Raw genomic sequence first — 14231 nt, 5'->3', positions numbered from 1 at the left:
CCGCATACTCACCCACTTGCGTAACCTGAAAGCGGATGTGGCCTTTTTACAGGAGACCCACCTAACTCAGATTGAACATTCCAAATTGAGGAGGAATTTGGTCGGGGAAGTCTTCTCCTCTACTTCCGGGGGCCGACAGAGGGGGTGGCTATTTTATTTCATAAGCGGCTACCTTTTGTCTTGCATAAACAAATGACGGATCGAGAGGGGAGATATGTTATTGTCATGGGGGAGGTCTGGGGTCTAAAGCTGTTGCTCTGTAATTTATATGCACCGAATTCTTACTGTCATAAATTTTTCTCCACAGTTCTTTCTATGGTATCGGCTCACCCGGATTACCAGGTGATCCTGGGGGGAGACATGAACATCACTGCAGACCCAGGGGTGGATTGCAAGCCTCCTAGGGGTAGTTTAAGGGACCATGATAACAAGGGGGTGGGATTTCTGGCACAGTATCTAGGCCTGGTGGACGTCTGGCGGGCATTACACCCGTACGACTCGGATTTCACTTTTTATTCACATGTCCACAAAGTGTACGCACGCCTAGATTATATATTACTGGACCAAAGGTTGTTCCCCAGAGTCACTAGATCGGACATAGTGGAAACTACGGTTTCCGATCATGCTACCGTGGATCTTACCCTGACCCTCGCAGCTGGTAGCAGGGCCTCTTCTTGGAAAATGGCATTGTATTTGTATCATGATCAGGAATTTCGAACATACCTGCGGGCGCGATGGGTAGATTATCAGGCCACGAACAATACTCCTGAAATAGGTCCGGTATCTTACTGGTACGCATCTAAGGCAGTCCTGAGGGGACACGTGATTGCATACACGGCTGCCAAGCGCCGGGCTAGGGGGGGCGGAACTTTTACCGCTTACGCGACAGCTGCATCAATTCCGCAGGGCCCATATTTCCTCTTTGTCGGATTCTGATAGAACGGAATATAAGAGAATACGAGACCGCATTGAGATCTTACTTCGTCAGTGAGCGGAACAAACACTTGCGTTTCAGCGGTACAACATGCACAGGTGGGGGGCAAAAACGGGGAAACTCCTGGCGAACCTTGTGCGACCATATAAAAAACGTCAACTCATCACGGCGATTCGCGACGCCAGGGGAATCCGGCATGAGGGGGAACGCCAAATTGCTGAACAGTTTGTCAAGTATTACGAGTCCCTGTATGGTAAACGGCCGCTAGATGAGACCGCTCTTGCGGAATTCTTCCGGGGCCTATCTCTACCACACCTGGAGGAGGAGCAGTCTGCATCGCTGAGTCTCCCTATATCTGAGACTGAACTCCGAGTCTCCATCCGGTCCCTCAAATTGGCGAAAGCCCCGGGTCCGGATGGGTTCGGACCTGAATATTATTGGATTCTTGAGGACCTGGTAGCAGTGGCAGAGACGGGAGGCCCCTTTCCGGACAATATGGCCCACATTGTTCTGCTCCCAAAGCCCGGCAAAGATCCGGACTTGGTGGGGTCATTTCGTCCCATCTCCCTTCTAGATCAAGATATTAAACTTCTGGCCGTGACATTGGCGAGGCGCTTGAACCGTTTCCTCCCTGACCTTGTTCATCCAGATCAGGTTGGGTTCGTACCAGACCGATACGCTTCTATGAACTTGCTGAAAGTCTTGGGCGCGATTTACGACAGGGTGGGTCGGGGAGGCCAGGAGGCGGTGGCAGGACTAGATATGGAAAAAGCGTTCGACAGCATTTCATGGGACTACCTCTTTTGGGTTTTGCGCAGGGAAGGTTTCCGGGGCGGGTTTATGGCATGGGTGACGGCTTTATATCATGACCCCAGGGCGCGCTTAATGATTAACGGTGGCTTAACTGGGGACTTTGGCCTGCAGAGAGGTACGAGACAGGGTTGCCCTCTATCCCCTCTTCTTTTCCTGCTGGCTATAGAGCCCCTAGCAGCCAAGATCCGACAGAATGAGGACATCAAGGGTATAGTGGTCAGAGGGCAAGAAAGCAAAATCAGCTTATTTGCCGATGACATCTTACTCTATGTGGACCAGGTTTCTGCGCATCTGCCTAGAGCACTGGCGGTGATCCGAGCCTTCGGAGCCTTGTCTGGTTTGCAAGTTAATTGTAGCAAGTCGGAACTCCTCCTGCTGTCAGGGGGCCCGCCGCAGCCTTGGCATGCGGTGTTGCCCATTGCACCAGTGACTAAACCAATGCGCTATTTGGGTATTTACCTCAGTACTGATCTGCCCACTCTTTATAATGCCAATGTTAGGCAACAACTGGACGCCATTGGAAAATTGTGCCAGGCTTGGCAGGAGCTGCCATTGGGTATCCTGGGACGGGTAGCTTTGGTAAAAATGGTTTTGGTCCCGAAACTTCTGTATCCTCTGCAGACTATGCCTCTCTGGCTTAGCAGGCGGGACGAATATGCCTTCAAATCTGCTATTTCTAGTTTCATATGGAGGTCCCGGACACCTCGGATAGCGATGTCCAAACTCACTTTGGATAAAGGCCTGGGGGGACTCAATGTCCCGGATATTCGACTTTATAATGTAGCGTCTATTATGCGATGGATCCATGAGGGCTACACTGGGTGCTACCGTTATTCCCCTCGGGGCTGGTTAGTCGACTGGAGCTCCCCTTTTCACTTTCTGAATACATTACACCGTCAGGACGATCCGGGGAGGCGATGCCTTGTTTGCTTCCGTTTTCTACGACCGTTCCGAATGGCATGGCGATGGTGGAGGCGCAGACAGCGGTTGTCGACGGAGGTGTCTCCTTTTCTACGTCTGGTGGGGAACTCCAGGTTTCAACCGGGCTGGGGTAGATCAGTATTTCAGCAGTGGGCGACCCAAGGCTGCGAAGCAATGGAACACCTCCTTGAGTTATCTCCTGATGGATTCCCATCCTTCCAACAAACGCGGGATGCGTGGGGCCTTCCTTCTTGTTACCTATTTTCTTACTTCCAAGTGCGCCACTACTGGGTTGCTGAGCGTAGAGGTGGTGACGAAATTTGGGTTAAGGGCCCTCTGGATACGCTGTTCTCGGCCACCCCGCCCATAGCCAATTCCCTTGCTCACTGGTACAGAGTACTCAAAACATCTCTTCCCTTGTCGGTGCTCACTCCGGTGCGTTCCGCCTGGGAAAGGGACCTAGGTCAGGAAATCTCTGAACCACAATTTCTAGCTTGTTTCAGCACTCTATATTCTTACACTAAATCTGCTGACTTTCAGGAACTCCAGTATAAGATTCTCCACCGGGCCTACTTCACTGCTCAGCGAGGGGCGCACCTAGGGCTCTGGGACAGTGATTCGTGTGTTAAATGCAAGATCAGTGTAGGCACGCACCTTCACTCTTTTCTGGAATGCCCCAAATTGGATGTATGGCGGGAGGCCCTCACCCTACTGGAGCGTGCTGTGCAACGTACCGTTGAATGGGACTATGGGTTTCTTCTCCTGGGTCTGCAGACATCCCTCCAGGATCAGGGTTTCACTGTCCCCCAATGCAGGTTTTTTTATAATGTAATTCTTGTAGTGAAAAAACTGATTTTGACTTATTGGATGTCGGCGGAGCCGCCTCCGATCCCGCACTGGAGGAATAGACTTCGGGAAGTCACTCAGTTCGAAACTCGATTGTATGCCCGGTCTCCGAGTGTGCTTAAACAGCATTATGTAGGCCTGTGGGAGAGACTGAGGGACCTGGTGCCATCCTATGAACAGGAAGGGGGACTGGCGCCCATCTAGATGTTACAATCTCTGTTCTCCTTGTACAGTCCATGATATGCTCTGATGACTCTTCTCGCTTCTATGCTTTGATGTCCCAGGGACGGGAGGGGGGGAGGGGGGGAGGGAGGGAGGGGAGCGAGAGAATGTGTGCTTAGTTTGAGAGGTGTGGATGGTGTAGTGTGTGATCGAAAAAAAGATAAATGGGTGTGAGATGGCCGTCCCCACTGGGCGACTTTATCTATTTCTGCTGTCCTATACCGCTTATGCTTCAGAGGCCCTGGCTGCCTTTTGTACTTGTTGCACTCTGTATTTGTGTGGGGGGATATGTTTGGGGGCTATGCCTCTGTTATTGTTCTTGTGCTAATTATGGACACTTATTGCCACGATGTAGTTTGATGTTGCGCCCCGTTGGGTGGTGTATCTTTCACTGCTAATAAAAATACGTTTAAAAAAAAAAAAAAGGAGACTCCAGAATGAGAGGGCATGGATTGAAGGGGTGCTCTTTTGACGCCTCTCTCCTTCTCTGCTCAGATCCAACAGACCGCCAAATCCTGTCGCTTCCTCCTCTATAACATTACCAAAATCCGTCCTCTTCTCTCTGAGCGCACGACCAAAACCCTTGTCCACGCTCTCGTCACCTCGCGCTTAGACGACTGCAACGTACTTCTCTCGTGCCTCCCGCGCGCCTGTCTCTGGCCTCTTCAATCCGTTCAAAATGCTGCTGTGCAACTCATATTCCGTGAGAGCCGCTATTCTCACATTACCCCTCTCCTCAAGTCGCTTCATTGGCTCCCCGTCCGTTCCCGAATACAGTTTTAAACTCCTCTTGCTGACCTACAAGTGCATTCGCTCTGAAGCCCCCCCCCCAATATCTCTCCCCACTTATTTCCCCCTATGCTCCCCCCTGTGTCCTCCGCTCATCGAGCAAGCTCCTCTTATCTGTACCCTTCTCCTCCACTGCCAACTCCAGATTCCATCCCTTCTTTCTTGAGGCGCCTTACACCTGGAACAGGTTGCCTGAATCAATATGTCGCGCTCCGTCCCTGGCAGTGTTCAAATCCAAGCTAAAGGCCCACTTTTATGAAACTGCTTTCAACTCTTAAACTCCCCCTCACTGCTGTCAGATACCTAGACCCACTATAATCTCCCCCAACCCTGAAATGTCCTGTCTAAATTAGATTGTAAGCTCTTCTGAGCAGGGACTATCTACTGTATGTTAAAATGTACAGCGCTGTGTACGCCTTTCAACCCTATAGAAATAATAAATAGTAGTAGTAGTAGTAGTAAAAGTGTTAGACTCAAAGGTAACCACAGAAAATACTTTTTCACAGAAAATGTGGTAAATGCTCTGAACGGCCTCCCAGTGGAGGAGATGAAGAATGCATCTGAATTCAAGACAGGTTGGGACACGCTTTGTTGGATCTCTAAGGGAGAGGAGGGGATAGTGAATGGCATGGATAGGCCATTCAACTGCCTTCATTTTCTATGTTTCTAGAAAGCCCCGCACAAGCAATTTAACTGGCCAGGAGTCCTCCTGGCCGCTTAAATTGCTTATCGACCGGTATGTGTTTCAAAGTTCAGTTGTTATTTGCCCATCAGCACCTCAACAGATATGTTATATGAACAGAGGCTGAATTTTGCTACTGAAGGTATAGGGTTTTTTTTTTGTTGTTTTTTTAACCATTTTCTCCACAATGGATGAATTTGTCCGTTCTATAGATGCAATGGCTAAATTTATCCTAGAAGTGCTGTGAATTCCCTCCCTCCCTCTCCAAATAATCATTTTATGTGGTTGGCACTACCATCAACCACATAAATGCTTCTGAAAATCCCTCTCAGATACCTAAAGGCTTCTCGCAATGTACTCGTATAATAAAACACCCAGATTGCTTCCAAAATCTTCACAAAGGCTTTGACTACTTTTTTTTTTTTTTTTAATTTCAGGCTGTGTTTGAAGGGGAGGATGTCAGGATTACTTTTACCATGAAGCAAACAAATTGCCAGAAGCAAAATGTTCACACAGAGCAGTGTCGCTTCAAGAGACACGGGGTAAGTGAGAGCTGCTAAGGTCAGCCTGCAAGGGGACACGTGTCCTGGTTTTTAGCACAGCAGGCTAAACACCAGGAAGGTCAGGGCTCAAAGCTGGCTTTCTCCAGTCAAACTCTTTGTGACCTTGCACAAATCCATTGTCTCTGGTACAACCAGTGGCATAGCGAAGGTAGGGACGAGCACCCCCTACGTCCTCTTCTCTACGCCCCCCCTTCACACAACGAAAAGCTTCTCCGGCCTGCTGCTTGCGCTGGCATTGGCTTTTCCTCTGATGTCACTTCCTGGCCCCGCGACCTGGAAGTGATTTCAGAGGGACCCAGGCCAGGACCCATGGCCTCGCCCCCAGGTCCTCCCAGTTCCACCCGGCCCCACCCCGTTCTGCCCGAGTCAAGCCCCGTTCCAGATTTCTACCACTCTCTGGGTGAAGAAGAACTTCCTTACGTTTGTACGGAATCTATCCCCCTTTAACTTTAGAGAGTGCTCTCTCGTTCTCCCTACCTTGGAGAGGATGAACAACCTGTCTTTATCTACTAAGTCTATTCCCTTCAGTACATTGAATGTTTCGATCATGTCCCCTCTAGGTCTCCTCTTTTCAAGGGAGAAGAGGCCCAGTTTCTCTAATTTCTCACTGTAAGGCAATTCCTCCAGCCCCTTAACCATTTTAGTCGCTCTTCTCTGGACCCTTTTGAATAGTACTGTAGGGTCATGAAATGGTTAACTGTTGTTTGAAATACTGCTCTGGCCTACAGAGCTGGAAACAGTATATAATCTACTGACATCATCTGCCTAAAATGTATGTCCCTGCCTTACCACATTGTAAGCTAAATAGATAAGAGTTTGAGCCATGATGTACCCTGCCCTCCTGAACATGTAAACATTTAGAACTGCAAGGCTTAGATAAGCAGATAAATGAACTAGCTTCCTATAGGACTATAAGTTGTACCCCTGCACCTATCACAAGTGCTGGCTTAGGACCAATAATAATTGTAGAAAGTTATAGAAGTAACAAATGAAAATTATAGTTTTTGCATATATTAGTTTGCATATGCTTAGTGAAAAGGGCATAAAAGTCCGTGCATTTCCTGTTTCTAACACTCTTGTAAGCAGGCTGTTCACTGCACAAGGGTCCGGCATGTTGTAAACTAAACCTCTTGTACCTTCTTCACGCCTCTGTCTTTGTGTGTCCAAGTACTATGTCCTTCTTCATGTATGATGACCAGTGCTGGACGCAATATTCCAGGTGGGGGCATACCTTGGCCCAGAACAGCAGCATAACCTTCTCCGATCTGTTTGTGATCCCCTTCTTAATCATTCCTAGCATTCTGTTCACCCTTTTCGCTGCCGCCACACATTGCGCGGACAGCTTCGTTGACTTGTCTACCAGTACTCCCAAGTCTCTTTCCTGGGGGGGAGGGTATCTCCGAGTACTGCACCGGACATCCTGTATTCATGTATAATATTTTTGTTACCGACATGCATCACCTTACACTTATTCATTTTAAATCTCATTTGCCATGTCGCAGCCCATTTCTCGAGCGTGTTTATGTCACGTTGCAGGTCTTCACAATCCTTCTGTGTCTTCACTACTCAGAATAACTTTGTATCATCTGCAAATTTAATCACCTCGCTCATCGTACCAATTTAGAGGTCATTTATAAATATGTTGAAGAGCATGGGTCCAAGCACCAAACCCTGTGGCACTCCACTCATGACGCTTTTCCAGGCCAAGTATTGTCCATTTACCCCCACTCTCTGTTTCCTATCCGCCAACCAGTTTTTAATCCTTGTATTTCACCCTCAATTCCATGGCTCACAATTTTTCAAAGTAGTCATTCATGCAGGACCTTGTCAAACGCCTTCTAAAAATCCAGATATAGAATGTCAACCAGATCACCCTTTTCTATCTGCCTGTTTACTCCCTCGAGGAAGTGCAGTAAGTTCGCCAAGCAAGATCTTCCTTTGCTGAAGCCGTGCTGGCCAGCCCTCATCAGATTGTGTCCGTCAAGGTGATCAATGATGCAGTCCTTTATCAGTGCCTCTACCATCTTTCCTGGTACTGAGATCAGACTCCCCTCGAACCTTTCTTGAAGATCGGCGTAACATTCGCCACTTTCCATTCTTCCGGAATCCTTCCTGATTTGATCAACAGATTGGCTATTAGCTGGAGCAGTTCAGCTATAACCCCTTTCAGTTCCTTGTTTACCCTTGGATGGATGCTGTCCGGTCCCGGGGATTTATCGTTTTTAAGCCTATCAATCTGCCTGCATACCCCTTCTAGACTGACCATCAACCCATCTTCATTTCCTGCGTATAGCTGTCGGCTTCCGGTATGTTGTGTATATCATCTTTGGTAAATACAGATGAACAAAATGTGTTCAATTTGTTAGCAATGGCTTTGTCCTCCTTTAGTACTCCCTTTATTCCATGGTCATCCAATGGCCCCACCGCTTCCTTCGCGGGTCGTTTCCCCTTGATATATCAAAAGAACGACTTGAAGTTTTTGGCCTTGTTGGCTATTTTTTCCTCGTAGTTTCTTTTGGCCCCTCTCACCACCTTATGGCACCTGCTTTGATGTTGTTTGTGTTTTTTCCAGTTTTCGTCTGTTTTTGACCTTTTCCATTCCTTAAACGAAGTCTTCTTGTCTCTGATTGCTTCCTTCACTGCTACAGTGAGCCACGCCGGTTTCTTGTTCTTTTTCCTCTTGGATCCTTTGTAGATATGTGGTATATATAGATTTTGCACCTCGGTGACTGTGTCCTTGAAAAGGGACCATGCGTGCTCTAGCGTTTTTACAGTGCTTATCCTCTTCTTAATCTTCTTCCCCACCATGAGTCTCATCACTTCGTAATTCCCTTTTCGGAAGTTCAGTGCCGGGGCTGTCGTTCTGGATCAATGTTTTGTCCCTGTGTCCAGGTTGAAGTGGATCATATTGTGATCACTGCTTCCCAGCGTCCCTTCTACTTCTACACCTTGCATCGGTCCTCGTAGTCCATTTAGAATTAAGTCCAGAATTGCATTTCCTCTTGTATTTTCCTTGACAAGTTGTTCCAGGAAGCAATCGCCTACAGCATCTAAGAACTTGGAATCCCTACCGCAGCCAGAGGTGCCTAGGTTCCAGTCTATCCCCGGATAATTGAAGTCGCCTATGATAACTGCGTTGCCTCCCTTGCAGTTGCACTTAATCTCATCCGTCATTTCTCCATCAGTTTCTTCGGACTGCCCTGGGGGTCAGTAGTAGATGCCGATTTTCATTTCCGTTCCATTTGTTCCCAGAATTTTGGCCCATAGAGACTCTACCTTATTTTTAATTTCCGGCGTGTTCTCTCCGGTAGACTCGATTCCCTCTTTGATGTATAGGGCAATACCCTCAACTTTTTGTCCTACTCTGTCTCTGTGGTATAGCTTGTATCCCAGTAGCACAGTGTCCCAGACATTTTCCTTGTTCCACCATGTTTCCGTGATGCCAATGATGCCAAGGTTATCTTTTTGTGCCATAGCTTCCAATTTCCCCATCCCCCTTGTTCTAATGTTGGGGAAAGGAGCTGGGGGGTTAGATGTATGTTAGTTGGATTTGGGGGGAGTGCATCGATCTCACCTCCAGCTCCTTTAACAGGTGGCAGGCCTGATTTGAGGCCTTCCATCTTCGTTACTGCATCCTAGGACCCACAATGTTTCTGGGTAAAACAATACTAATTGAAGACTCCAAGATGCTCTTTTTTTTTTAACTATTTCTGTAAATTGCTGCTCACACTGGATGTGTTGGCAAGTGATCATTTATGTCTTTTACAAGATGCCCCATGTTAAGTTCAGCTGAGACTTTTGTGAAATACTGGGGGAATGAACATGACCCAAACTGGACATCTCAGTTCTCATCCCATTAACCTAACATGGGTCGTCACGTGTTTAATTCCCCATATAGCTTGTTTTGAACATTACTGATTTTTTTTTTTTCTTTTTGAGGGAATTGAAGCTCTTGATTTATTTGTAAGGCTTCTTCTAGACACTGGCTTGCACATGAGCGTATAGAAAAGTAGTCATTGTGACATCAAATGATTATATTGGTAAGGCTTTGCAGGATTGCAAAACAACATATTGAACCAGGATCTTTGTGGCACACAGACCAAGAGATGAATCTGTGATTTTTCATGGTGTGCCCTAGCATATGAGGGTAGACTGGACTCAGATTCATTATCTTTGTGTTTGTCTTCCTCAGCTGACTCTCAACTGCCTTGCATGTTTTGCATTTGAAGGCCAACTATTGGAACCTCTAGCTTATTTCATGGACTGTGTCCCAAGACGGCAACCTACTCAGGTAATATCAGAATGACCTGCAAGTTTTACCCATGTAAGTACACCTACCATTACATTGTGACCAGCAAAGTGGCCGCTCATATGCTTGAGCTGATAGCGTAGCTGGTTTTAAAAAAGATTTGGACAATTTCCTGGAGGAAAAGTCCATAGTCTGTTATTGAGAAAGACATGGGGGAAGCCACTACTTGCCCTGGATTGGTAGCATGGAATGTTGATACTATTTGGGTTTTGGTCAGGTACTAGGGACCTGGATTGGCCACCGTGAGAATGGGCTATGGGCTTCATGGACCATTGGTCTGATCCAATATGGCTGTTCTTATACTCTTACATGAGCCAAGTATAGGACAGTCAAGCCATTGTAACATCACTGATGAGGTTGGCTCTGAGGCACTGTGGAATGAGGCATTATGACATCACAATCTCAGCTCTGGAATGTTGATCGCATTGGGGTTCCGGAATCTTGCTATTCTTTGAGATGCTGGAATATTGCTACTCCTTGGGTTTTGGCCACCTGGATTGGCCACTGGGCTTAATGGACTATTGATCTAACCCAGTAAGGCTTTCTTATGTTCTTATGACTTACATATGATCTTGTCATTGCACTGACTGGTGTATTGGATGTCTGCAATGTGCAGGTTCACAGTGGCTCCTTATCAGATGCTATCTCACATATACCATCACTTCACGCACCTTTTCTTGTTTGTTTAACCCTTTCTCGCCTGAGTATCAAGTGGGCTACTTTAAGTATATTTTAATAGTTTGTATAGAGCTCAGATATAGTCTATGGCCCGGCCACCCTGAGTAGGCCTGCTCTTATCATTGGAAGCTAAGCAGGATCAGCCCTGATTAGTACCTGGCTGGAAGACCACCTGGGAATGCCAGGTGCTGTAGGGCTCTATGTTGGGCAACAACAACACAGTGGAGCCACACACTGCATGGGAGAAGGCAATGGCAAACCACTGCTGTACTCTGAAACATCCACAGGGTGGATTCCTCACTGTGCATGTTGCCATGAGTCAGTGGCATCATCCATCCACAGAGGTTTCTTGAGCTGGGAGGCTGATTGGTACAGTCTTACGTGCAAGGCAGCTCAACCTCCAAAGCTCAAAAGGGTTCTCGGGGGCTTCTGCCAATCACAGTAGCAGCCATTAAGATAGGGCTACCAGAAATCCAGATTTACCCAGACTTCTTTTTAGAGGGCATGTCCAGACGGCTTTTCAAAACCCAGCATGAGACGAGCAGGCTGAAGGGGCGGGACTAGGGGTGAGGCATGTGTAGAACTGGGCAGGTCTGGGGGCGGGTCTAGGGGTGTGTGTGTCCAGATTTTACATAAGTAAAATCTGGTAACTCTACACTAAGAACTAGGGTTACCAGACGTCTAGATTTCATCTGGACATGTCCTCCTTTTGAGGACATGACCAGAGGTCCGGATGGCTTTTCAAAACCTGTCACTTTGTCCGGGTTTTGAAAAGCTTCCAACAAATCCCTGTCGGGCAGTGGGGGGCTGGGCTAGGGTGAGATTGGGGGTGGGACTGGGGCATAATGGGGCGGGAAGAGGTAAAACTGGGTGGGCCTAGGGGCAGATCTCGGGGTCTGGATTTTCCGTTTGGAAAATCTGGTAACCCTATGCAAATGCATCAGAAGGAGCTCATTAGTATTACAATGAGCACTCCTTGTGATGCACGGAAGGGAACAGCCAGCTCTTACCAGGGAATTTTTTCCAGCAGGTCTGGAGCAGCCAGTAGTGGGAGGAGGGGGAGGGTTGTGCATCCAGGGCCAGATTAAAGGGTAGGCCACGAAGGCACATGCCTCAGCCCAAAAATTCAGGAGGGCCCGGTGCGCTGCCTGCTCCGATGACATCAGTGTACCTGCCTGCAGACCTGGCTCCAGATGTCTAAGTACTGTCTCCTCATATAGGTTGAGCTGGCCCCACCTTTATCTAATCTAATCTAATCCTTAGGTTTGTATACCGCATCATCTCCACGTTCGTAGAGCTCGACGCGGTTTACAGTAGGAGAAATAGGAAGGAACTACAACAGAGGACAATTTAGAGGACTTGGGATGCCAAAATATAAGAGTTTCCTTGATTCCTAAGTTGGAGGGAGACTTATATTTTTTGAGAAAAGTCAGGTTTTCAGATGTTTGCGGAAAGCTTGGAGAGAGCTCAAGTTCCGAAGAGGGGAGGTAAGGTTGTTCCAGAGCTCAGTGATTTTGAAATGGAGGGAGGTCCCTAGCTTTCCTGTGTGGGAAATGCCTTTTAGCGAGGGGAAGGATAGTTTTAATTTGTGGGAGGATCTGGTGGTATTAGGGTTTGAGGAATTCCAAGAAAGAGGGATAAAGGGAGGGAGGATACCATATAGGATTTTGAAAGTTAAACAGGCGCATTTATAGTGGACCCTGGCGATTATTGGAAGCCAGTGGAGCTTGGCCAGGAGCGGGGAGACATGGTCAAATTTACTTTTAGCGAAGATGAGCTTGGCCGTGGCATTTATGTTATAGATATTTCTCCTGCTCTCTTTTCTTTTCTTTGATGTCAGTTTTATCCCTTTCCTTTCTCTCTCTCCTTCCCCACCTTTGTGCCATTGGGCTCAGATCTGCATGCCTTGGCTTAGGGTTCCAATCAAACTCTGCCCCCTCCACGTTCAGAAATTTCTTATTGCTATTTGTGTTTTATTTCAGGATCGACTTGTACAGCGACAGAAGAGATGCGAAGAAGTGAAAGAGAAAATCCCAATCCACTATACTGGTCAATATTCTTTCTTCCAGCAGTTCAACGACTAGTAATGCCTGCTGGATGGCAGCCTTGCATAAGTCTATGTAAAGTTACATTGATTTAAGCAATTTAATTTTGTAATTTTAAATAACTAAAATGCTTCTAAACATATTTTGGATCAAAATGTAGCATGCTTGAGCGACTATTAAATATCTTTCCGATTTCTCATGTACTTTACAAACAATAGAAAACTTTAATTCACATCTTCTTGGCATTTTAAATCATCATTACGTAATAATTGGAGAAGTGACTTTTTGTCTCACATAGCTTTATTTTTATGTTTTGTTTTAAATACACATTGTGGGGTTTTTTTAAGGAGCCAGAACTATTCCTAAATAGCATCTGCAGTTAATGAAATAAAAGAAGAAAAAAAATAATTTGGATTTCACTCTAATTTTTTTGTTTATTTTGAAAGCACTGTGGTTTTTCAACTCAACACTATCAAAACAGAACTCAAGTTTCGCCTGGGAGTCAAGAACTCTAATAGCCAAAGACCAGGTCCGCAGTCTTGGTATAACACTGGACGGCCATCTTTCTCTCACTGCCCACATCTCCCAAGTCGTCTCCACCTCATTTGTTCAAGCCTTTTTAAGCTAATATTCTGCTTCTTGAGTTAATATTTTACTTTCTGAATATCATCTTTTCTGCAGGTTATTGGATTTGTGCTGCTTGATTGAAGTAATGTAGTAAATGAGCGGTTGAGGTGTAATTTATAGGTTGAAATGATTTTTTAGATAATTTTTGCTGATGAATGGGATCTTTATGTTGTGCAAAACCTGAAATATGTATGTAATACTGTGAGCCGCCTTGGATATAAGCCCTACCCCCGAAAATAAGCCCTAGTCGTAGGCAGCCGTGCCTCCTCCCGCCACTTCTGCGCAGCCGAACCCCTACTGACCCTCCATCGCTCCCTCCCAACTAATCCCCGCCAACCACGACCATAAATACCTCGCTGCAGCTTTCTCACTGGGGCTGTCTGTGTACCAATGGCATACTGATGGACCTGTTCGGCGGGGATCGGTTGGGAGGGAAGGATGGAGGGTCATCGGCAGTTCAGATGCGCAGTGGGTGTAGCGGTGGGTGCGCAAGGGTTCTGCTGCACGAGGGATGGGAGGGAGGGAAGGATGGAAGCTGGGCAAGGGTTCTGCTGCACAGGGGGATGGGAGGGAGGGAAGGATGGGCATAGGGTTCTCCTGCACATGGGGAAGGAGGGAAGGATGGAAGTTGGGCAAGGGTTCTGCTTTACAGGGGGATGGGAGGGATGGAGGGATAGAAAGATGCTGCAGAGGGAAGGCACAAGGAGATGAGTGAGGGTCTGGCTTAAAATGTTTATTTGCAATGCCTTAGGTCCACACAGTTGTATAAAATCATACTTCTGCTTTGAGAAGGGAGATGCAA

The 14231-nt window shown here is 47.0% G+C and overlaps 1 protein-coding gene across 1 annotated transcript in view; it reads left to right on the top strand.

Moving 5' to 3' along the window:
- Nucleotides 1–13184, top strand: part of LOC117354448 (retinoic acid receptor responder protein 2-like) — a 29547-nt gene extending 16363 nt beyond the window's left edge. The window contains exons 2-4 of the mRNA XM_033932018.1: nucleotides 5645–5749; nucleotides 9963–10061; nucleotides 12740–13184. Of these exons, the coding sequence (XP_033787909.1) occupies nucleotides 5645–5749; nucleotides 9963–10061; nucleotides 12740–12841 (306 nt within the window). The 3' untranslated portion in view covers nucleotides 12842–13184. The remainder of the gene's footprint in view (nucleotides 1–5644; nucleotides 5750–9962; nucleotides 10062–12739) is intronic.
- The last annotated feature ends 1047 nt before the right edge of the window (nucleotides 13185–14231 follow it).

Source organism: Geotrypetes seraphini, chromosome 2 (genome assembly GCF_902459505.1).
Source record: "Geotrypetes seraphini chromosome 2, aGeoSer1.1, whole genome shotgun sequence".
Classification (NCBI taxonomy): domain Eukaryota; kingdom Metazoa; phylum Chordata; class Amphibia; order Gymnophiona; family Dermophiidae; genus Geotrypetes; species Geotrypetes seraphini.
Note: the sequence above shows the minus strand (reverse complement) of the source record. Positions and strands in the feature narration are given on the sequence as shown.